General features: G+C 41.4%; 1 protein-coding gene across 3 annotated transcripts; it reads left to right on the top strand.

Annotated features, from left to right (window-relative positions):
• Positions 1-14,038: 14,038 nt before the first annotated feature.
• On the top strand, positions 14,039-17,851 carry LOC104611526 (uncharacterized). 3 transcript variants are annotated; one of them, XM_088889431.1, is made up of 4 exons: positions 14,039-14,171; positions 14,325-15,353; positions 16,876-17,418; positions 17,583-17,851. In XM_088889431.1, exons 2-4 carry the CDS (start codon positions 14,415-14,417, stop codon positions 17,676-17,678), a joined length of 1,578 nt encoding a protein of 525 aa, XP_088745557.1. In that variant the 5' UTR covers positions 14,039-14,171; positions 14,325-14,414; the 3' UTR covers positions 17,679-17,851. The 3 variants fall into 3 exon arrangements, with proteins under 3 accessions (XP_088745557.1, XP_010276911.1, XP_088745558.1); XM_088889432.1 differs by having other exon boundaries at positions 14,081-14,171; positions 14,358-15,353; XM_010278609.3 differs by having other exon boundaries at positions 14,071-15,353.
• The last annotated feature ends 6,222 nt before the right edge of the window (positions 17,852-24,073 follow it).

The following is a 24,073-nucleotide window of genomic DNA, read 5'->3' as shown; positions in this document are numbered from 1 at the left end:
CCTAGGAGCAAGTCAAGTGACGAGTTCGCCACTAGGCAGTTCGTCACCAGGCAGTTCGCCATCGGGCAGTTCGCCACCAGGGAGCACTGCCGGGCAGTTTGCCACCAGGTAGTTCGCCATCAGGCAGTTCGTCACCAGGCAGTTCACCATCAGGCAGCTCCACCAGGCAGTTCGCCATCAGGCAGTTCACCACCAGGCAGTTCGCCACCAGGCAGTTCGCCATCAGGCAATTCGCCATCAGGCAGTTCGCCATCAGGCAGTTCGCCACCGAGCAGTTCGCCACCAGGCAGTTCGCCACCCGGCAGTTCGCCACTAGGCAGTTCGCCACCAGGGAGCATCACCAAGCAGTTCGCCACCAGGCAGTTCTCCCCCGGGAAGTTTGCCACCAAGTAGCTCATCACCAAGGCACGTCACCACTAGGTCAAACACGAGGTACTTAGCCAAAAAATTTTACACATCCCAAAAAATGGTACGTGACCAAAAACGGTTACATCAGGAAGCATTGTTTTTTGAAAAAACATTGTCTTTTTTGTTTAGAAACATTATTTTAGTAGGATGTTTTCTGGGGTAATAACAATAACTTTTATTTCGTATCAATGTTTTCAGCACTGGTACGGCATCATATTTTTGTTGGTAACAATGAATTCTAAATTGAAAAAATGTTAAATTCAACGTTTCTCCAAATTACTTTTTCTCGATTTTCAAGATATGGTTTAGAAACATATTACCATTTTATAAAACACCGATTTTTTCAACACAATGCTAATGTATAACTATTTTCTAGAATAATAACATCCTTGCCAAACACTACCTAAAAAGCTCGTTGTGCTTTTACCCTATTCTGATCTTCCGCTTTTAGTTTTACTTTACCATTGCTACTTCTCATTTATCAAGACACACCAGTCACGTACAAATATTGCACTAAATTTACTTTTCGACAAACGGCCAAAATCCTTCCTTGTCGCTGAAAAGTAAAAGGGCATCCATTGTAATCACCAGTACACCCCTAAAGATGCAAAGGCCTTTGTCGCTCCTCAAATGTCCTCTTTTATTTTCTTTTGTTTTTGTCACTGGAGCCAAAAAGACAAAAACACCACAATTTAGTCTATGCTTTTTTTTGGTAGTTAAAGAGATCAAAATATGGTTACTTTTGTCTTTTTAAATGATTTCTTGGAATCATGATTAAGAAGATTCATCCTTTTAAATTGTGCCCATGATAGACTTTGCACCAACAAACTTTGATTTCCATTTGCCACGTATCCCAACTACCAGTCTACCACCATATTGTACATTTTTGGCAGTCCTGGTGCATGTAAATCCTGGCTTCTCTACAGATTAGGGGTGCAAGTAAGGTCGGGTTAAGTCAGATTGATGTCAATCTTAACCCAATCCAAGTTGTTGAACCTTCAATCTTAAAACTTGTAGTTGGGTTTGGCTTGGTCTTAATTGGGTTTGAACGTACTATTTTCTGGTTTTAAGGTTATGTTTGATTTGAAGGAAAAGATGGGAAAGGAAGACCTTTACTTTAGATTAATTACATACCAACAGCACCAGTTAGAAAAAGTAATTTGTTACAAATTAAAAGGATTAAAAGAACCACATGTAGAAGGAAAAAGGACATAAGAAATAGTGGTTATAAATGATTTAAGTATTAACATGGATATGACTTTAAATAAAATGGATTGGTTAAAAAGAATTTATGTAGCTGATCTCATATAGTTGGATAAGGCATAGAATTTATATAGTAATCATGTTTTAGAAAAAAAAATTGCCTCTAAACCTAAAAATTTTGGCAGATAATATATTAGCAGGGATGCGTGTAATGCATGCGCTTTGTTAAGCGAAAGCTAAACAATAAAAACACATAAGAATATACAATTGTTTTATATTTTAACTTTTAAAATAATTAATAATTTTTTATATTTTATATACTACTTTTAATAATTATTTTACAATACAAAAATAACAATAATTAATTTCAGCTATAGTTGTTCATCAAATCGATGAAACCGACCAACCTAACCCAATTCTACTTGTGGTTTCTAGTATTTTTTATCGACTTTGGTTCAATAATTTCCCAACCCAACCAAGTTGGATCAGTTTTGGTTTGGTCATTTGTAAACTGACCAAAACCGAACTAAACTGACCATAAATACATTAATATTTTATATTTTAAATATAAGAAAGTGGAAAATTCCCATATTCCTTAGTCTAAAATGTTTTATATCATAAATTTAATTTTTTAATAATACCATTATAATTTTTTAAATTTAAATTTACTTTTTACGTTTAAATATTTTGGATTGACTGACCAAATTGAAAATTGACCCAAACCGATACAACCTGAGTTGGCCGGTTTTCCCTAATGGTCAGTTAGTTTCGTGACCAACTCCACAACCTGACCAGGTCGATTTGGTTGGCCAAAACAGCTAGCAATCGAACCAAATCAATCAGTATACACTCCAAATTTCAGCTAAATTAATAGTCTAATATCTAATAAATAATAATAGTTTAATCTCCAATAATTACTGAAAATTTATAGTGAAAATACACAATTATTGAAAATAAATTTATAATTAAAATACAATAAAGAACTAATAAAAATACAATAATTACAAAAATACAATAAATATTGAAAATATGTTAAATTAGTTAATAAATAGTATAATCTCAAATAATAGTTTAATCTATAATAAATATGAATCAATAAATCCTAACAAAAATACATAATACTAAAAATAAATTTATAACAAAAGTACAATAAATTAAATTAAAAAAGTTATATAGCAGTAGTTTAATGTTCAATAATTATTAAAATTTTCTTGTTAAACAACAAAACAAAAATAGATTTATACATAATTATTGAAAGTATTTTTATCACGAAAAACAATAAATAATTACGAAAATACAATAAATATTAATTTTAGTATATAAAAATATATAATAAATATAGATTCATATTTTAAAATTATTATTAATAAATATTCATCTTTTTGAAAGTCATTTTCTAAAATTATTAATTGATATAAGTGAAACTAGTTTACAATATTATTTAGTTATTTAAATAATATCATTATTTAAAACTTTAAAATATTAATTATTTATTGAATTTAATAATCCATAAAATTATAATTTATACTATTACTACATACTTTCATTATTCATTTAGTAAAATATTAAAATATTATTAATTTTAATATTATGAAATCTATTATAGTTATTTTTGTACTTCTAAGAAATTTTTTAAATTTATTACATAATTTTTTTATCTTAACTATTTAGAATTTAGTTATGTTACATATTTCATTATTTAAAATATACAGTTATTTAAATATTTAAATAATATTTAAAATAATTAACTTTTTTTATTTGAATTTTATTTACTTTAAAGTTATTATTTAATGTTAAATATCTTGTTATATAATTATTTATCTATTTTTAATATTTTGTTATTTAAGATATTTAGTTATTGAAATATTTAAATAATATTTTATTTCTTAATGATAAACTTTTATCATTTAAATTGAATAATCCGTAAAACTATAAATTATATTGTTAGTACATAATTTCATGATAAACTTTGTAAAAATATAAAATTATTAATAATATGAATATTATTAAATATATTATAATTATTTTTTTTGTGTTTTAATAAATATTTTAAAGTTATTATACAATTCCATTATAATATTTAAATAATTCTTAAATTTGTTAATTCAAACTTTCTTTAGATAGATATAGATAAAAAATGGGGGAGATGATATATAGGAATTAGAGATAGCTTAGGAGATAAATAGGAATTAGAGATAATTTGGGAGAAAGTGGGGGATGAGATAAATAGGAATTAGAGATAATTTAGGAGAAAGTGGTAGATAGTGGTGCCACTTGGCTAGATATTAGAAAAGCTAGTCACTCTTTTTTTATCTATTGGCTATTAAAGATAATTTAGCCAATGTTGTTTCCTTATTGGTTTAATGGGCAATTATGTGGAGTTTAAAAAAAATAAAAAGAAAAAAAAAACAGGAAATTAAGAAGGGGGTTTGAAGCAAAGAGAGGCATGGTGATGTGGACAACCTTGCTTTATATATATGATAGATAAGATTCGACTATAATATTGGAAAGATATGATATTTGAAAAATTTTTTACCAACCAACTGGTATCATAAACATGGTAGTCAATCAGGTATTATTTATCAACTTTTCCGATACCATGTCTTTCTCGCACCATAGATTTTCCCAAAATATAAATATATGTATGTATATATAGATAAATGCATATATAATATATACATAAATACTTGTAAAGAAAAATGTATAAATACATAGATATATACATTTTTGGATGCATAGTTGTATAATGCATACATGCATATGAATAATGAATACCTATATACACATACTATCGGGGACTCGTGCGATGCGCAAGCTTTATTAAGGGAAAGCTAAACAATAGAAATACATAAAAGTATATAATTGTTTTATATTTAAACTTTTTAATAACCAATTTGATTGAACTCGACCCAAGTTAGTCGGTTTTCTAGTATTTTCGACTGGCTTTGGTTCAACAATTTTCTAACTATATTTAGTTTTTTTAATTTATTTTTTAATAATACCACTATAATTTATTAAATTTAAATTTAATTTTTAAGCTTAAATCTTTTGAACAGACAAACCAAACCGAAAATAGACCCAAATCGATACAACTCGAGTTGGTGGGTTTCACTTTTCACTAATGGTCAGTCAGTTTTGGGTGTCAAACTCCTGACCTGACCAAGTCGATTTGGCTAGTGAAACAACCTGCAACCGAAGTGAACCAATCCTTGAACACTCCTAATTTCAGCTAAATTAATTGTCCAATCTCTAATAAATAACAATAGTTTAATCACCAATAATTATTGAAAATTTATAGCAAAAGTACACAATTACTGAAAATAAATTTATAATGAAAATTTATAATAAATAGCAATAGTTTAATCACCAACAATGTTCATGGAAGGATCATACGAAACTAAGTGCCAAGAATCATTTTAATGAGAGCCTAATATTCTTTTTCAATAGCCAACTGCCAATTAACTGATTTTGTAGCTTGATTAATATTTTTGGGTTCTTGTTCTTCGAAAAGAGTAAGAAGATATGAGGGAATTGGGTACCTTGTAGCAAGCTAAGATCGTGGCAAGGTACTATCCATAGACCTGGTACGTATGGAATGAGAATGTACCGGTTGTGAAACTGGAGCTGTAGTATCCAATAATTCTTGAATGTTGTGGTATCTTTGTGGGCGATCAAAAGAAACCTGAGCCAGAGATGCTAGGACTAGAGAGGCTATGGTCGAACTAGAGCTAGACTCAAGAGGAGTCACAGTGTGGTGCTGCTGTGATGATGATGGTGGACATGGAGGTTCCAAATTCCGAGGGACTGGTGCTGAGATGAAAGTACCCGAAGGAGTAGGAGAGGCGCAAGGAGGTGTTTCACCAATTCCCGGAAATAAGTTTTCATCAAACACAACATGCCAAGCTATAAAGAGACGCCCTAAAGGAACATGCATACAACGGTATTCTTTGTGGGAGGTACTGTAACCAATGAAAATACACTAGGGGGATCGAAATTGGAATTTATTCTTGTTGTACGGCCTCAGAAAAGGATAGAAAGCACAACCAAAGCAATGCAGCAGAGAATAATCAGGAAGGGACTGAAAAAGTTTCTCATAAGGTGGCATACCATTGAGTACCTTAGTTGGTAAACGATTGATCAAAAAGACAACAATTTCAACTGCAACAGCCTAGAAGGAGAAGGGGAGATTGGAGGAGGCCAGTAGAGATAGAGAAGATTCAACCACATGTTGGTGCTTCCAATCAACTGATCCATTCTACTCATGCATGTGAGGGCATGCCAGTCGATGTGTTATTCCTTGAGAGTCAAGATACCGGGACAGGGAACAATATTTTCCACCCCAATCAGATTGAAAAACTTTTACCTTTGCATCAAATAGGACTTCTACATGCCTCTTGAATTTAAGAAATAAATCAAATACATCAAATTTTCGAACCATAGGATACACCCAAGAAAATTTCAAAAAATCATCCACAAAAATGACATAATAAGAAAATCCACTATTTGATTTAACGAGAGTAGGTCCCCATACATCAGAGAAAATTAAATCTAATAGACGCTTGGACTGAGAACTAGAAGACTTCAAGGGAAATCTATGACTTTTGCCCATTTGACACGACTCACAAACTAACTGATTAACACTAGATGTATTAAAGGGAAGACCAAATCTGGAAATAACTTGCTGTACATTATGCATAGTTGCATGACCTAACTGAAGATGCCAACCATGAAGTGACGTGCATTCTCCAACAAGAGCTTCTCGAGCGATTGTGGCTGAAGTAGGAAAGCTATATAGTCCATCTCTATTGACCCCTCGATGCATGATTTTCCCCGTATAATCCTTCACATAGCAGCAGTCTTGGTGAAACTCAAAAAATAGATCATTGTCTTTTGTAAATCGACTGACAGGTAGTAAATTTTTGCAGATAGAGGGAACATGGCAGATATCTTTCAAAGAAAATGCATGCTGATTAAATATCAGACGTGAGAGCTAAGTCTTCAAGTCAGCTTTCATGATTCAGAAGAACTCCAATGATGTTTTCAATGCCAAGATATGTTGCATCTGGTCAGTTAGTCAATGCTATAACCACAAACTCATACTCACTTCCTAGGCCAGAAAGAATATAGAGTACTAGTTCTGATTTGAGAACTGATTCAGATACTATAGGAAACAGAACTGATGAGGGGTGATTTGGCTCGACCTAATGAATAGAGGACACGTGGATGAAACTTGCTAGCCAGGTGATGACTCGGTGCTTCCGACCACCTCGGCAGATCGATCACCTCGGGTGTCCCATTCACTTTGGATTGCCCCGAGGAAAGGGTATCTCAGATGCTCGTATTTGACGAGGTGGCACGTAGCAGATTCTAGAAGCTCGCCAGTTGTCTCTGATCCTTTCGGGATCACACTGCGCATCCATAGGTCTTATCCTCATCCCGCCTGATTCGGGTGGACACGATGAGGTTTATCAGCCAGCACGCTATCCACCTTCCGGAGCAAAATGAACTCCCACTGCTTGGTCCGTATAGTATCAATCCAGAACCACTTCCTCACTGATTAGACAAGCTGTCTACGTGGAGGATCTAGGGCTCCTCCTCCCAGGTCGGACTTTCTCTGACCGAGACCGATGTTGCGCTGGTCAATACCTCCAATGTGCCAACCGGCTCAATCACTTCAGGGACCGGCGTACTGAATGTACATTTTACTATGAAGTCCGCCAAGACATAGGCTTTGATCGTTGGGCGTGGCTCGAACCGAATGTCGTACTTGCTCAGCTCGATGGCCCACTTCGTCAATCTCCTTGACACCTCGGTCTTTAATAGAATGTGCCTCAATGGTTTGTTGGTGAGGATGACGATCGTATGGTCTTGGAAGTACGGGCGCAATTTTCGTGCTGCTATTACCAGTGCGTACGCTAGCTTTTCGATATCGGGGTATCTGGTTTATGCAGCCTGCAAGACTTTACTTACATAGTAGACGGGCTGTTGGACCCGATCTACCTCTTTGATTAGTATCGAGCTAACCACCTCGTCACTCGTGGAGAGGTACAGCTTTAGCTCGTCACCTTCCTCAGGTCGGGTCAAAACTAGTGTGGTACTTTAGTACTTTTTCAACTCGTTAAACATAAGCTGGCACTCTTTGGTCCACACAAAGCCTTCATTCTTTTTTATTGCCTTAAAGAAAGGTAGGCACCAACCCGCTGATTTAGACATAAATTGATTTAGGGCAGCTACCCGGCCAGTTAACCTTTGAACTTCTTTTATCTTTTGGGGCGGTCTCATATCTAGTATGGCCTTTATTTTATCCGGTTTAGCTTCAATGACACGCCAGTTTACTATGTAACCAAGAAATTTTCCCGACGTAACCCTGAAAACACACTTGTTTAGGTTGAGTTTCATGTTAAACTTTCTTAGTATTTGAAAAACACAATTTAGATTGTCAATTAAGGAGTTCGAAAACTGGGTCTTCATGACCATGCCATCAACATAACACTCGACTTTATTTCCAATAAGAGGTTCAAAAACTTTGTTTACAAATCTTTGGAAAGTTGCTCCAGCATTTTTCAATCCGAAGGGCATCACTTTATAGTAGTATAGCCCTAGTTCAGTTACAAAAGCGGTCTTGTCCTAGTCAGCTACATCCATCCTAATTTGGTTGTAGACAGAGTAGGCATCCATGAAGCTCAACAACTCATGCCCTGAGGTGTCGCATCTATCAGGCAGTCTATTATAAGGAGTGGGAAGCAATCCTTCGGGCAGGCTCTATTGAGGTCAGTGTAGTTGACATACATGCACCACTTTCCGTTGGTCTTCTTCACCAAAACGGGATTGGCCACCCAGATCGGGTATTGGACCTCCTTAACCAAGTTTGCTGCGAGGACCTTCCCGACTTCCTCGTCAACTACCCTCTACCACTCTGAGGCGAGGTTTCATTTCCTTTGTTTAACTGGCCTGATAGCTACAACCGAAGAGGTTTGCCTAGCAAAGCACCGTTCTAGAGGGTCTTCGTCGGCTCAGCTTCAGAAACCGATACATAGACTATTTCCTCCATAGGGGCAGCTCGCTCCTCTGTATGCTCAAGTGGAGGCTCTAGTTCGACATTCTCTACCAACTTTGCCTTGCCTCTCAACGCTGCCACGTAGCACTTACACGATTCTAACTGATCACCTCGTACTACCCCCATTCCGCAATTTGTTGGGAACTTCATCGATAGGTAAATAGGTGGACACTATTGCTCGTAGGGCATGCAGAATAGGTCGACCTAAAATTGCGTTGTAGGGGGACGGGGTCGCGACCACTAGGAATGTGTGCTTGAAGCGCATTGAGTTAGGCCATGTTCTTGCTATAATTGGTACTGCCACTTGACCGAGGGGCCTGGCTACTTTGCCACTGAATCCCACCAAGGGTGAATCTGCTGGATTCATGTCGCTTCGCTGTAGATGCAACTTGTCGAAGGCTTCTAGAAACAGGATGTCCACCGAACTCTCTGAGTCTACCAAGACCCACTTTACCTCGAAGTCATTGATTTCAAGCTTGATGATGAGGGCATCATCATGTGGGTATTGTATCCCACGCACATCGTCCTCGGTGAAGTAAATGGGCTCTTCCACCCAAGGTCTCTTTGGAGGGTTTTTTGCTTCATGCTTTAACTCCCGATCTGAAGTCTTTCCTACTGCTGTTGTGCACCCCACAACAATGGACCCACTGGTGATCATGTTGATCACCCTACGGATCGGCTTGTCTTTAGGAGGCTGTTGTTGCCGAGGTGGTTGGTCATTTCTTCTGCTTGACTCCGGAACTTCCCTTATCTGGTTGGCTTGTCGGTCTGATGACTCCCTACTCTCATGCTGAATGTACTTAGTCAAATACCTGTAGCGGATCAGCTCTTCAATCTTGTCGTGGAGGTTGCGGCAATTCTCAGTGTTGTGCTTGATGTTGCGATGAAAGTGAAAATAGACATTTGGGTTCCTGGTCGTCAGATCTCCTCACAACCTGGGTGACCACTTGACAAAAGAAGAATCCTTGATCACCATCAGGATATCACCTCGCTTTGCATTGAGGGGGGGTGTTGGATGTTCTTTGACGGGGAGACTTGCTTCTCCTCGGTGACTTACTCATCTTCCGCCGGTACTTGCTGCTATTGGCTCCTTCATCTTCTTTCTTCCTCTTCTCGCCTTGTTGGACCTCTGCCTTTGAGCCGAGAGCTTCTTTTATGCTCATGAACCTCTCAGCATAGTCGAAGAACTCCATGATTGTCCTTGGACGATGTACTCTGAGGTACCATGCGAATTCCTTGTGCTTAACTCCCTTTCGCACTGCAGTGAGGCACATAGCCGGATCAAGATCTAGTATCTGCAAACACTCCTCAATGAAACGTAAAGAAGAATCCTTGATCACCATCAAGATATCACCTCGCTTTGCATTGAGGGGGGGGGGGTGTTGGATGTTCTTTGATGGGGAGACTTGCTTCTCCTCAGTGACTTACAAATCTTCTGCCGGTACTTGCTGCTACTATCTCCTTCATCTTCTCTCTTCCTCTTCTCGCCTTGTTGGACCTCTGCCTTTGAGCCGAGAGCTTCTTCTATGCTCATGAACCTCTCAGCATAGTCGAAGAACTCCATGATTGTCCTTGGATGATGTACTCCGAGGTACCATGCAAACTCCTTGTGCTTAACTCCCTTTCGTGCTGCAGTGAGGCACATAGCTGGATCGAGATCTAGTATCTGCAAACACTCCTCATTGAAACGTAAAGAAGAATCCTTGATCACCATCAGGATACCACCTCACTTTGCATTGAGGGGGGGGGGGGTGTTGGATGTTCTTTGGCAGGGAGACTTGCTTCTCCTCAGTGACTTACTCATCTTCTGCCAGTACTTACTGCTACTGGCTCCTTGATCTTCTCTCTTCCTCTTCTCGCCTTGTTGGACCTCTGCCTTTGAGCCGAGAGCTTCTTTTATGCTCATGAACCTCTCAGCATAGTCGAAGAACTCCGTGATTGTACTTGGACGATGTACTCCGAGGTACCATGCGAACTCCTTGTGCTTAACTCCCTTTCGCGCTGTAGTGAGGCGCATAGTCGGATCGAGATCTGGTATCTGCAAACACTCCTCATTGAAATGTTTGATGTAGCTTCGTATTGATTCATTCTCCCTCTGGACCACGTTCAGAAGGCTTTCTTGTGACTTTGGGCACTTCTTACTAGTGATGAAGTGAGCAGTAAACATGTTGGTGAACTAAGCCCAACTTTTGATCGAGCTCGGTGCTATGTTTCTATACCACTGCCTGGCTAATCCTCTGAAGGTGGTGGAAAAGGCCACACACATGCACGCCTCGTCTGCTCCAGCAAGGTGCATTTGAGACTAAAATGCATTGATGTGATCATTAGGGTCGAACTTCCCATTGTACATCTCTAGTGTAGGTGTCTTGAAGTCCTTTGGCCTTGGGGCCGCTAGTATCTTGGGTGATAGGGGGAGGGACGGCTCAACAATGTAGGAGCCGGCTATGTAGCTACTGAGCTCATTTCCTCCCTCACCCTGCTTGGTTCCAGTGGCTGACTGCTTCTCGGTGGTGGGTGTTCCTGGCTAATGATCGACACATCTTGCGACGTCGTTACTTCTTAGGTGCTTCCACATTGGTACTGTTGACCTCGTTGTTGTTTGGCACTTTGACCCTGGTTTGTTCTCGCTCCTAAACACTGTCGTGAGGTGGGAGTGGGTTATTACCTTCGGTGTCTTCTTGGTCGCGAACTCGCTGCTGACTATTACAGGGAGCCAAGGGGACTCGTTGTGAGTCCGCGCCTCATGCTCTAAGCTGGCAGTCATTGACTTGTGACTCGCGATTCTTAGTTCGCGAGTGCTGTTGCTGATTGGTCCTTGTATGCTGACTGACTTCAAGCCTATCTTTAGGGTTTCCTCTCTAAGAAGGTGAGGGTGTTCGCTGACCGTCAACTCTACCCCGAGGTGGGGTCCACTCTTGAGGAAGGATTGGGACCTGTGGGTTTCCCACACTTCGAGGAGGAGATCAGTGTACACCCTGCTGCTGCTGTTGATTATGGACCTGGTGCTGGTTCTGGTTTTGGTACTGATTTTGGTGTTGATTTTGATGCTAGTTCGGTTGCAATGGTGGAAATTGCTGCTGGTATTGTTGACAAAAGTAGTATTGCTAGAATTGGTGCATTTGTTGCATTTGTAGTTGCATGGTTTAGACACTTTGGACCAACTCATCGAACTGCTGGTGCCCACCCCTAGAGGGACCACAGAGGGCTCTGGCACGGAGAAAGTAGCGCTTACCTGGGGTAAGGGAGCGTTCAACGGCTGAGTTTGGTACTGAGTCTGCTGTGTTGATATAGTAGGGATCCCTAAGACTGTGAGGGGAATGGTGAACTGGCCGATGCAAACCATGGGGAACTCCTAGCTAGCCGTAGTTTACTCCTATCCCCCAGAGATAGTCATCTCAATGCTCTTCACGGTGTTGCTTGTAGAAGCCATTGAATGAGTGAAACAGTAGGGTATGAAGGTTGGCTTTTCGATCGTAGTTCCCAGAAACGGTGCCAATTGATGGTGCACGATCCGGAAGCTCCTAGCTGGAAGGTTACCTGGATGCTGGCCGCTTAGCGAGCTGGTTCAAACTACAAGAAAGTGGATTAGAGAACTTGAAGTGGCTAACCCAGCGAGGTCGCTCCGATGCTTAAGTTAGTATTGTATTCTGGTAGCGAGATGAAAGCCCGAATGCAAGTAAGCTAGTGAGCAAATAATCACGCGTACCTTGTGCTATGGGGGCTAATGTCCTTATATAGTTGGGTTGCCATGAGCCTCACAAAACCTCTCCGAGATCCTTGGACCGAGCAGTAGGAGTCCGTTCTTCTTTGGAAGGTGGATAACGTGCTAGTCGATAAACCTCATCGTGTCCACCTGAATCGGGCGGGATGAGGATAAGACATATGAATGTGTGGCTTGATCCCAAAAGGCTCGGAGACAACTAGCGAGCTTCTAGAATCTGCTACCTGTCACCTCATCAAATACGGGCTTCCGAGATACCTTGTCCTCGGAGCAATCCGAAGTGAATGGGACACACGAGGTGACAATCTGCCTAGGTGGTCAGAAGCGCGAGTTATCACCTGGCTGGCAAGTTTCGTTCACGTGTCCTCTGTTCATCAAGTTGGGGCCAAATCACCCCTCATTAGGAATCATTCTAGCCACCGGTTTTCGGGTTGATGGTCCGACCATCTGGTTCGAATGGACGACCTGTTCTGATAGCATATTAAAAAAATTAAAAAATAAAAAAGGTTAGAAACCGTTGAGCGGGTTGACGGGTCGACCGCCCGGGTCAACGACTAATGACTTTTTCAATGGTTTTTTACCAGATACCAGGTTTAGGGTAAATGGAACCAGTTGCCTAGAAGGTTCCCGAGCCGAACGGTCTGATCGTTTGGGTCAACGGAGGTTCAAAAATGTTGCAAAAAATTAAAAAAGATCTTAAAATTTTATTTTATATGAATTTTGGATGTGCACAATTGTTTATATATGTAATAATAAAATGAAATAATATAATAAAATTGAAAATATAAATATATATATATTAATATATTATATAATTATTGTATAAAATATATGACTCGAGCTCATGTAGGCCCATGCCAAGCCACATACTGGGTTGGTCCATGAGCCAAGTCTTAGTCCAGGCCGGGCCATGAACCAGGCTAAGCCATGTTTTTCAAAAGTTTTAAACAAATAATGAAAATTTTAACATAAATTAAAAAAGATCTTAAAATTTTATTTTAACTCGAGCCCGCATGGGCCTATGCTGTACCATGGGCTAGGCTGGTCCATAGGCCAAGTCTTAAGCTAGGCCAGACCACGAACCGGGTTAAACCTATTTCATGGGCTTGATAGCCCGATAATTCAGCTTAACCCATTAACAATGCTAAATTAATTAATTAAATAATTTGAGATAGCCTTTACCCATCTTGTGTTGATAATATATAAAGTTTTATTTATTTATTTACTCAATTTACTATATTATTTAATTAATTAATAATTTAATAATCTAACAAATTATTATTGCTAGCAAAAGTAAAACATAGAATTATGTATATATTTATATATATTTACTCTCTCATTTGATTGTCTATTTATCTCATTTATTTTATTAAATTTATTATTATTTAACTATTTACATTATTCCAGTATAGAAAACAAAAATACAATGACAATAGTCATCTCTCCCTCTTTGAATTTATTGCCTGATGGCCGTGGTTATTTATTTATTATTTTATTTTATTAAATTAAATATATTATTGTCTATATATTTTTATTTATTTTAAATACATTATTTCCAATAAATTTTTAATTAAAAAATTTACCTTTCGCAAATTTTATGCACTTAACGTCATGTTTTGCCCCTGCAACGCGGGTCCCCTCCGCGAGTTATTATATTAAAAAAATAGAGCAGTGAAATCGTATCGAGAGCATACATAAATAAGAAACGAGATTCATTCCTTTTCTGCACAAAGCCAAGCCCCGTTTGGGGGAGAGGTTTTGCGAGTGCAATCTGGCAGCAATGCATGTCTCCTCTTCTACTCTTCTGTGAAATCGTTTTCGCTTTCATAATCTCACCTCAATTCGTTCATATCTGCGTTTTTTTCCTAATTCGTTTGTTTAATTTAATCCACATTTATTCCTTGTTGCTGCTTCCTTCTCCTTCTTCCTCTACAGGTTTTGTTCATTGATTTCGTCCTCCTATCACAGGGGCGGAGCGACTGTGAAGATAGGAAACAACAGAAACCCTAGAGGGAGTCCAAGACCATGAAGGGAAACGGGAAGGATTCAGAGAAGTTGCTTTGGGATCAGATGAGGAGCTCCTCCGGTAACCCCATTGCTGTCTCCGCCGCTCCAGCTCGAGCTCTCCCGAAGCTCATGGTCTGGCTCATCCTTTTCATCTCTCTTACCTACATCGTCTATACATTAAAGCTTCTCTCCACTTCCCGCGCCTGTCACCAAGATGATTCCTTCGACCATCCCTACCGTCGTCTTTCCTCATCATCTTCTCTAATCTCCAACATTACACTCGCGGCTGCGGAGGTAAATCTGAATCACACGGTTGGAGTTATTCAGCAAGAAGAGAATCGGAGAACCCCTCAACACCAACGAACAGGGCTCCAACACATTGTGTTCGGAATCGCAGCTTCGGCGAGATTATGGGAACAGAGGAAAAATTACATCAAGATATGGTGGAGGCCCAAGGAGATGAGGGGAATCGTATGGCTGGATAATCCGGTCAAGAGTCATAAGGACGAAGGGCTACCGCCATTGAAGATCTCAGGCGATACGTCTCGGTTTTCTTATAAGAACCGGCAGGGTCACCGTTCAGCCATTCGGATCTCAAGGATCGTATCCGAGACGTTGAGGCTGGGAATGAAGGATGTGAGGTGGTTCGTGATGGGGGATGACGATACGGTGTTCATTCCAGAGAATCTGGTTAGGGTTTTGTCGAAATACGACCACAATCAGTTCTATTACATAGGGAGCTTATCGGAAAGCCATTTACAGAATATATACTTCTCGTACGGGATGGCCTACGGTGGGGGAGGATTCGCCATTAGTTACCCATTGGCGAAAGAGCTCGAAAAAATGCAAGACAGGTGCATACAGAGATACCCGGGCTTGTACGGCTCCGACGATCGGATGCAAGCTTGCATGGCTGAGCTTGGTGTACCCCTCACCAAGGATCTTGGGTTCCACCAGGTTTGTCTCTGTTTTTCCTTTCCTTTCTTTACAACTATCTGAAAAAAAATAGTCCCTCTTCCCAATGTTATTAAATTATAGCTTTATTTAATTTTAAGTGTGTGGTTCTGAGTTTATCTTCGTTTCGCCAGCGGTTATTGTGATCGAACAGAAGACTTGCTCTTCTGATCCCCTCTCCTGTTTCTCCGTCGCCATTTTTTGCTGTTTTTTCGATCTTAGTACGCCGATATTTCGGAATAAATCAATGAACTGATCAACCCAACGAAGGAACACATGGGTCGCACCTCGCCGAATACCGCTCCTCTCCTCTTTCCCTTTTTTGTCCTTGCGTTTAATAAATTAATCGGATTACTCTTATGTTCTTTTAATGCACTAAGTAGGACTAAATTTTTCTTGAGTCTCTCTTTGCGGTTCCCGAGAAATTCCAGGGTGATAGAGTACATTCATCCGGTCAGTCTTATAGACCGTAGCTAGGGAGCCTAGCGTATACAATGACAATGCACTGAGAGGGCAAATCGTGCCGGTGATATTGTGGTACGCAATAAATGGGTACAGCGTTCCATCTTCTCCGTAGTAATACTGTAACAGAATCTTGATCCGGCATTTGGGTCTCTAATGGACCCATCATGGGCCGAATCGCCCATCACGGCCTAATTGTCTTGGCCTTACCGGAGCTGGGCTCAGCATTAAAGCAGTGTCTGATCAAGTGTCCCTTCGTCATAGGCTTGTTAGGAAGTCTGTTGTCTTTTCCTTCCGATTTTAGGATAATTGGGTAATTTCCTCGTGGTCATTTTGACTCTTCATTGGCATGTAATGTTATCACCACAAAAATCGCGACGATTTGAGTTCCCTTGAATATTTTCCTTGGAGGAGCCTCTCTTCAATGGACCCGACGACCCTGTGGATGCAAATATGCAATTCTGAAGTCTAAACACGGCTTATCAGACAACTGGGTTAAGTCGAGCGTCTCTCTACTCTTTTCATGGCTATGGGTAGTGATTAGGCTAAATTTCCTTTGCTACAAATGATACTTTCTGTCTCTCTGTCCCCTGATGTGATTTGATGCTTGTTGACGTAAATCCAAGCCTCTATCAGCTGAATGGTGGGACAGTGTCGGAGTGTAGGACCAAAATTTGTCAAAAAAAAATAAAAAAAACGGTGAAGTACACTGCACTCCACTGCATAAATATAAAATTACAGCCCCTCCCTATAAACCAGATTCATCCCACCTGTACGAAAGAGGGTTAAAAATTCAGATGTGGGCTGAACAGTCATTCTACCAAAAAATCCCTCAGTGCTGATGCCATGTTTTTGCATCGGATTCTCGATCAATCGTAAAGGAGCGACGCTTGAAAAGTATGATAATTAATGTGCTTCTTTTTCTTTCCTCTGTTACTGTGTGTTTGCTTTGGCTAATCTAGTTCATGCCTTTAGTACTGTAAATTGTAAAATTCTCTTTTAAGTCCAAAGTAACGTCTGGTCTGATTCTTGTTTTTGTTGTTTATGGATGGTGGTGATTCAGTACGATGTGTACGGGAACTTATTTGGGCTTCTTGCTGCGCATCCTGTGACGCCGTTGGTGTCGCTGCACCACCTCGATGTGGTGGAGCCGATATTCCCCAATGTAACCCGGGTTAAGGCTCTTCAACGGCTGATGGTGCCGATGAAGCTCGACTCGGCTGGCCTCATGCAGCAGTCCATATGCTATGACAAAGAAAAGAGTTGGACGCTCTCCGTTTCTTGGGGGTTCGCCGTTCAGATATTCCGGGGTGTATTCTCGCCCCGGGAGATGGAGATGCCTTCAAGAACTTTCCTCAATTGGTACAGGAAGGCTGACTACACTGCATACGCCTTCAACACTCGCCCCGTCACCCGGAATCCATGCCAAAAGCCCTTCGTGTTTTATTTGTCTATGGCAAAATACGATTCCACCACAAAGCAGACGGTGAGCGAGTACCATCGCCACCGAGTTCCACATCCGGTGTGCAGGTGGAAGATGGCAGATCCTGAAGATATTGAAAGAGTGGTGGTTTACAAGAGACCTGACCCACATCTATGGGACAAGGTAAGCATGTGTTGTGTTTTTCTTAGCTCTTCGGTCTTCATTTCAACCTTTGGTACACGAACTATATTATCTTATTTTATCTGCTAAACTTTTTTGCGCTGTTTGCGCACTGTCATAGTTTCATTCAATCTAATGTTGTTTAATCTTTTCAATGTGATGTGCAGTCTCCGAGGAGAAATTGTTGCAGGGTCATGCCTTCAGGAAAGAGAGGGAATGTAGTGATTGACGTGGGTGTATGTAGGGAAGGTGAAAATCAGTGACAGTGAATTATAGAAAGGTCAGAGAGGGAGAGAGACCCTTTGGGACCTTTCACCTTCCTCTCTCCTTTCCATTCTTAAATGGCTTCTTTTCCACTTCTTTTGTAATTTCTGTTCAATAGCGAAGAAGCATCATTAGAAAATGAAATTATACGAGGAATTAGGTGTTCTTTGCATTTATCAACGAGTCATGGGTTATTTGAAAGCAGTTCCAGTTCCACACAGACTCAAGTGATGACAAAAGCTTGTATTGGGAGTTGGGACTACGGCGGTCCATTTAGGAGTTTAGAGTGATATGGGTCCCACCAATTTGCCACGTGTTGCACGATAAGAGGTTCAAGAAATAGAGGTGGTTTTTGTATGGTTAATTTCTTGAGTAGAACCAGTAGTTCCTTTATTTTTTAGAAGTAGAACCAGTAGTTTGAAATAGCAATATATGAACGTGCAAGTCATCGTGGGGAGAGGAAATTAAATGGGCTAAAATTCTATGATGGTAGTCGTATCGGTGTACTTCGAATCGATTTTGAAGGATCTAAATCAAATCAACTCTAATCTATTTGAATTCTTAATTGTTTTATCTGCTCATTTCTTTTTTTCCCTACATACATTATTTCCAAATAATGTAAGAACTTTTATTTTTTGTATATATCGAACAAGATGTTTAGGGTACAATATATATATACATACAAAAGAATGAAATAATAATGGAAAGCAAGAAAAGAATAGACAGTTGTTTATGTATAATATTTCTTAAATGGTTTACTTCCTAATTCAGTTATTTCTAAATTTGAGTGAGAGCCTCTATTGGTAATTTGCACTTTTGTAGAGTTAACTGTTTATATCTCTTTCTTTTATATTGGAAACTTGCATTATTGTAGAGCCACCATCTTTAGAGCTTTCCTTTGTTACACTTGCCGATCTATAGCTTTCTTTAATATGCCCTCTCAGGCGAAACTGGGCTAGAAGCACATGAAGCTTGGATCGTAGAAAGTTAAACCAAACTGGAGAAAGGGGTTTGGTAAACGCATTAGCCAATGATCATCAGTAGGGATATATCGGACCATCACATTTTTGCAAAGAATATGATCGTACAGAAAATGAAAATCCACTTCAATGTGCTTCGTACAAGCATGAAAAATTGGATGCACAGCCAGATACATAGCACCAATGTTCTCATAGTAGAGAACATGTAGAGAGAACTGATGAACACCCAAATCCCATAAGAGAGACTGAAGCCATAACACTTCAATTTTCTTTATTTTTTTTTATCAATAATAACACTTCAGTTGTGGTATTAGCTAAGGAATGGAACTCAACTTCAATGTTGGAATGGGCGATGATGGGTTATTTCTTAGCGCTCTAGGAGATCAAATGAGAACCAAGGAAAATACCATAGTTGCAAGTAGACCAGTGGTCATCAGGGCAGCTTGCATAGTCAGCATCTGAAAATGCGACTAAAGATCCAAGAGAGAAGAGCCCAAAATCAATGGTACCTTTGAGATAACGCAGAATATGTTTCACTGCCATCCACTGATCATCAATGATTGTTTTACAAAATATAGAAAGAATCTACAATTTAAAAGTATTGTTGAAATAACAGAAAATAAATTTAAAAAATATTGGGAGAACATTTCTCCTATTTATTGATTAGCTACAATATTAAATCCTAGGATTAGGAAAAATGGCTTAAATATTTTACTTAAAACATATTGTGAAAATATGAATATTGAAATTGGAAATAAAAAAGAAGAAATTAATAGTTTATTATTTGAAATGTACAGTTTATATGAATATGAAGTAATAGGAAATAATTCTACGAGTTGTACAACTGTATCTTCTACTTCTGAAGTTGAGTCCAGTAGTAGAAGAGAAAAACTTTTTTATTTAATAAATAGAAGGCAAAAATCTGGTACCTCAACAACAAGTTCATTTACTGAACTTAATTTTTATTTAGAAGCAAAATTTTTTACTTTAGGTGAGGGAACAAATAATTTTAATATTTTAGCCTCGTAGAGTGAACATTCAAAAAATTATCCAGTTTTCGTCGCCATGGCACATGATCTACTAACCCCTCCAGTGTCTACAGTTCCATCGAAGTCTTGTTTTAGTGCAGGTACTAGGGTGTCGGACGACAAAAGAAATTGTATGAATGATGAAAGTATAGAGATGTGCATCTGCTTTAAAGATTGGCTAGATGCTGAAGACATATTAAAAGACAAAGGAGGGCATGACACTACACCCGATATTTCACCTGAAGTAGATGATGAAAGTCAAGAACAATAGGAGAGAATCAGAAAATGATGAAGTCAATATTTTTTGTATACTCACTCAATAGTTGTATAGCATTTTTCAAATTATTGTAATTTTTAATTTTATTTAATTTATTTATGATTTTTTAACAATGTAGTTTTGTATTTTCAATTTGTAACTGTATTGTATTTTTTATATTTTATTAATTTATTCAATTTTCCAATTTTCATATTTCACTCATCCAAGTATCCAACCATTGTATGCTTTGTAATTTGTATTGATGATGCGCAATCCGGTTGGTCTTAGCCGCCGGTTACCTTGCCTCTGATGGAATCGGAGGTGCCTGAAACAGGAAAGAACTTGGAGACTTCCGGGGAGGAACCCAGTTGGAACACTCCGAAGCTCAAGTTAGTGCTCTTGAGAAGGCAAGGGAAATGAAGAACTTCAAGACCAGAAAGCGCAAGAATCAAATACCTCCTTCCTTGGGAGATGGGGGTCTTTTATAATCACCCTGTACTCTTACTTCCCTACCTCTGCCAGTTCGGGCATTATTACCTCCGCCAGATCGGGTGTCATTTCCTCTGCCAGATCGGGTGTCATTTCCTCTGCCAGATCGGGTGTCATAACCTCCAATGCTAGTTGCCAGTTCGGGTGTCATAACCTCCACTGTTCCTTGTCAGGGCCGTCTCTGCCACGTCTGAGATGGCGGTGGCAGGTGGCCATTGGCGGGCGGCTGTCATGTGTCGGACCCCTAATCAGTCAGGTGCGCCTCCTCCGTGTACGGTCTTCCTGGGCGTCAGGTACGGTTGTTCAGTCAGGTGACTTGGAGCCGAAGTGGTGTGCAAGGTGGTCTTGAGTTCGAATAGAAGTGTGGCCCAAACTGCCCCTGGGTGGGCAGTTCGGGTTTTTTGCCTTTTGGGCTCCTTGTAAGGCTCAAAACCTCGAAGGGAGAGCTCGGGTTCCTCCTTGGGGAGCTCGAGACTCTTTAGCTCGGAGCTCGGGTTGTAGGTTCCTCCTTTGGGGGAGCTCGGGACTCTTTTTCTCGGAGCTCGGGTTGTGGGCCCACTACCGTGCCGAGCTGGTGCTTCTGCCAGGTCACTCTCGGTTGCTTCCACGTGTGGCATGGCCAAGGGGTCGGGTCAAATCTCCCTTCATCAATTGCCCCCCACTCCCCATGCCCGGGGTCCTGACCCGGCGTGGGGAGTTCATGGGATGACGGGTGGATTTGCCTCGGGACACTTTGGCCTTGGGTTAGAATTTCTCCGGTCTGACCTGCTTGTGTTCTTGGCTCAACCAGGGTCGGCTTGGTTCGGCCAGGGGTCAATCCCGGGCTGCGTGTAGCTCACGCATGTTAACGATTTCAAATTTTTGAACGTCAAAAATGCACGCCAAACTGACTTTTCCTCGGGGGGTGCGCAGCCAGTTTCGCGGGGAGCCGTTGGATGGTTTCGATCTTAGCCGTTGATGCGCGAGTACAGTGGCTATAAATAGTGGGGGGCCCCTGGTCACTTTCCTTCGCCATTCTTCAACATTCGTTTCTTGAGCTCGCGTCCAAGGCTGTCAGCTCGCGTCAATTTTCGTAGTCCGGTAGCTTTTCCTGGTGAGTCCTCAGCCCTCCTTGTTTTGATGTCTAGCTCGGGTAGTTTAGATAGTCTCCTGGGGGGTCCGATGCTGGTTCTATGAACCGAGCTTCTGCCCCCGACAACCTTAGTGAGTCGAGGCAGGGCCATAGGTAGAGCTCAAGGAAGAGCTCAGGTTTGAGCCCGTAGGCCGAGTCACCTCGGGTAGTTTGGCATCCACCTCCCGTCGAGGTCGGGTGCCTGATAAGTTCAGACCTTCCACTATGACGCCCAAGAGGCTTTGGTCCCTTATCGCCCAGTACAACCTGCCCGGGGAGTATACTTATATTTTACCCTCGGGCGACTTTCCTTGGGAGCATGGTCCGGACGAGATTGTGATATTCCGGGAGCAGCTTGTTGCCGGGCTGCGCCTTCCCTTCCATCCCCTTATTGTCGAGGTCATGAACCACTTCGGCGTCACTGTAGGTCAGCTTCACCCGAACTCCATCCGTAACCTTGTCGGGACCATCTCCTTTTGCTGTGAACAGTGCCTTCCATTGGACCTAGAAATTTTTTACGCTATTCTCATGCTTAAGAAACAAGCGGGTCCCCTGCCCGGGCATAGGAGGGCATACTACTTATCACCTCGCCCGAGCTTCAAGCTCTTACACGATCTCCCAAATAAGGTCTCGGCATGGAAGCGGGACTACTTCGTGGTTCAAAGTGCTACGGGGTGGCCGTTTCCTACTGAGTGGGGGTTGGCCATTCCTGACCCCGGTGTCGCATTAGACGAAGATACGGTGAAGGGCCTCCAGGACTAGGCCCGGCTTGGGCTCAAATGCGAAGTCTACCTGACGGAGGACAAGCCTATTCAGGCCGGTCTGAGTTCGGGTAGGTTTCTTGCTCAGATAAAGATACTTTTGCTTTTGTTTTTATTCTCGTCTTTTGACGCCGAGCTCCTTTTTGTAGGTGTTATGGAGGCAGAGAAGACTCGAGGTGCGAGTCTGTTCAATGGCATGAAAAGGAGGAAGCGAGCTGCTAAGCGGATCCACGTCGATCCTCCCCGGGTTGCAGAGCCCGAGGCATCGAGAATGGAGCCTCTTGGGGAGCCCGAGGTGGCCCCTCCAGTTCAGGAAGCGGCAGGGGCTCCCTATGCCGACACTGCCTATACCCGGGCTGTGCCTTCAGGCTCGGGAAGTCACGATGAGGTTGGGAGCGTGCTGATGCTGAGCTACGCTCTCCGAAAAAGCAAGGCCATTTGCCCCGAGGAGGTCGCGACGTGGGCTGATCTTCCTACAAATCTCATAGGCGCTCGTGCTGCATCTCACGCCATGGTGGTAAGTCGGAGTAGTGTTTTTTTTTTTTTACCGAGCTGATTTTTTCTCGTTCTGGCAGGTGAACTCCTCTATCCACGCTTTGGCAATCCAGGCGGAGAGGGGCTTGAAGCGAGCGCAAGCTGCCGAAGCGACTTCCCGTGCTGCACGAACCGAGCTAACGAGGTCTCGGAGGGACAAAGAGGCCTTAGGAATGGTGGTGAGACACATGGCGGACCTGAAGTTGGATCTGGAGCATCAGGTCGAGTACCTTCAGAAAGATATCAGGGAGAAGACTCAGATCTTCTCTTAGGCCGTCGAAGAGGCGAAGGTGAAAGCCGTCGAGGATTACATCGCTTTGCCGCGTTTTGACGACATGATGGTGGGCTCGTATAGAAGGGGTTTCAAGTTGAGCCGATGGATGATAAGGAACACGTACCCCGAGCTCGACATTAGCGCCATAACCACTTCGCGCATCACTCAGGAGATGGCTGCCGTAGCTGATGATGACGTGGATTCCGAAGACGAAGCGGGACCTTCAAGTATTATCGAAAGTCCCTTCTGAAGGCGAGGAAGATGTACCTCCAGGCTTGTGAGCTCGTTTGTGTTTTTGTTTTTTGTTTTTTTGGATGAAGTGTAAACAAGTTCATTTTGCAATGAATACTTCCCCTTTTTTGGCAAAGTGTTGGGTAGTTATTTTTTTTTTCGTCGAGCTGACTGTGTCACCGAATTGCTAGACTTAGGCCCTGAGGCGAGTTAACATAGTAAGGCTATGTGCCCGATCTGTTCTCCGCCCGGGTTAGTTAACATAGGCTGAATGGGCCCTGGGCTATGCACCTCGGGATCCATACTTGTGTAGATTGCTCTCGTTGATGACGTGCCGAGGTCCTCTTTAGCTCAGTATTCTGGCCCTTACGGTGCCGAGGTCCTTGTTAGCTCGGTATTCTGGGCCTTAGGGTGCCGAAGTCTTTGTTAGCTTGGCGTTCTAGCCCTTAGGCTCTGGTAGTGGCTCATGGCCTGCTTAGTTTGATCATTTATAGGTAAAATCGTCTTAAGTTGATGATGTTCCATGCTCGGGGTATCTGTTTACCCTCCAGGGTCTCGAGCTCGTATGCTCCCCCGAGTACTCTCTTTACTCGGAAGGGTCCTTCCCAGTTCCGCCCGAATTTGCCAACACCGGGCCCAGGTACCATGACCTTGGGAGAACCAGGTCACCGACGCGAAAGTTTCATCTCTTAACTATGGCATTGTAGTACCGAGCTACCCTTTGCTGGTA

This window comes from Nelumbo nucifera, chromosome 6 (assembly GCF_055504915.1).
Source record: "Nelumbo nucifera cultivar China Antique chromosome 6, China Antique-T2T, whole genome shotgun sequence".
Classification (NCBI taxonomy): Eukaryota; Viridiplantae; Streptophyta; class Magnoliopsida; order Proteales; family Nelumbonaceae; genus Nelumbo; species Nelumbo nucifera.
Note: the sequence above shows the minus strand (reverse complement) of the source record. Positions and strands in the feature narration are given on the sequence as shown.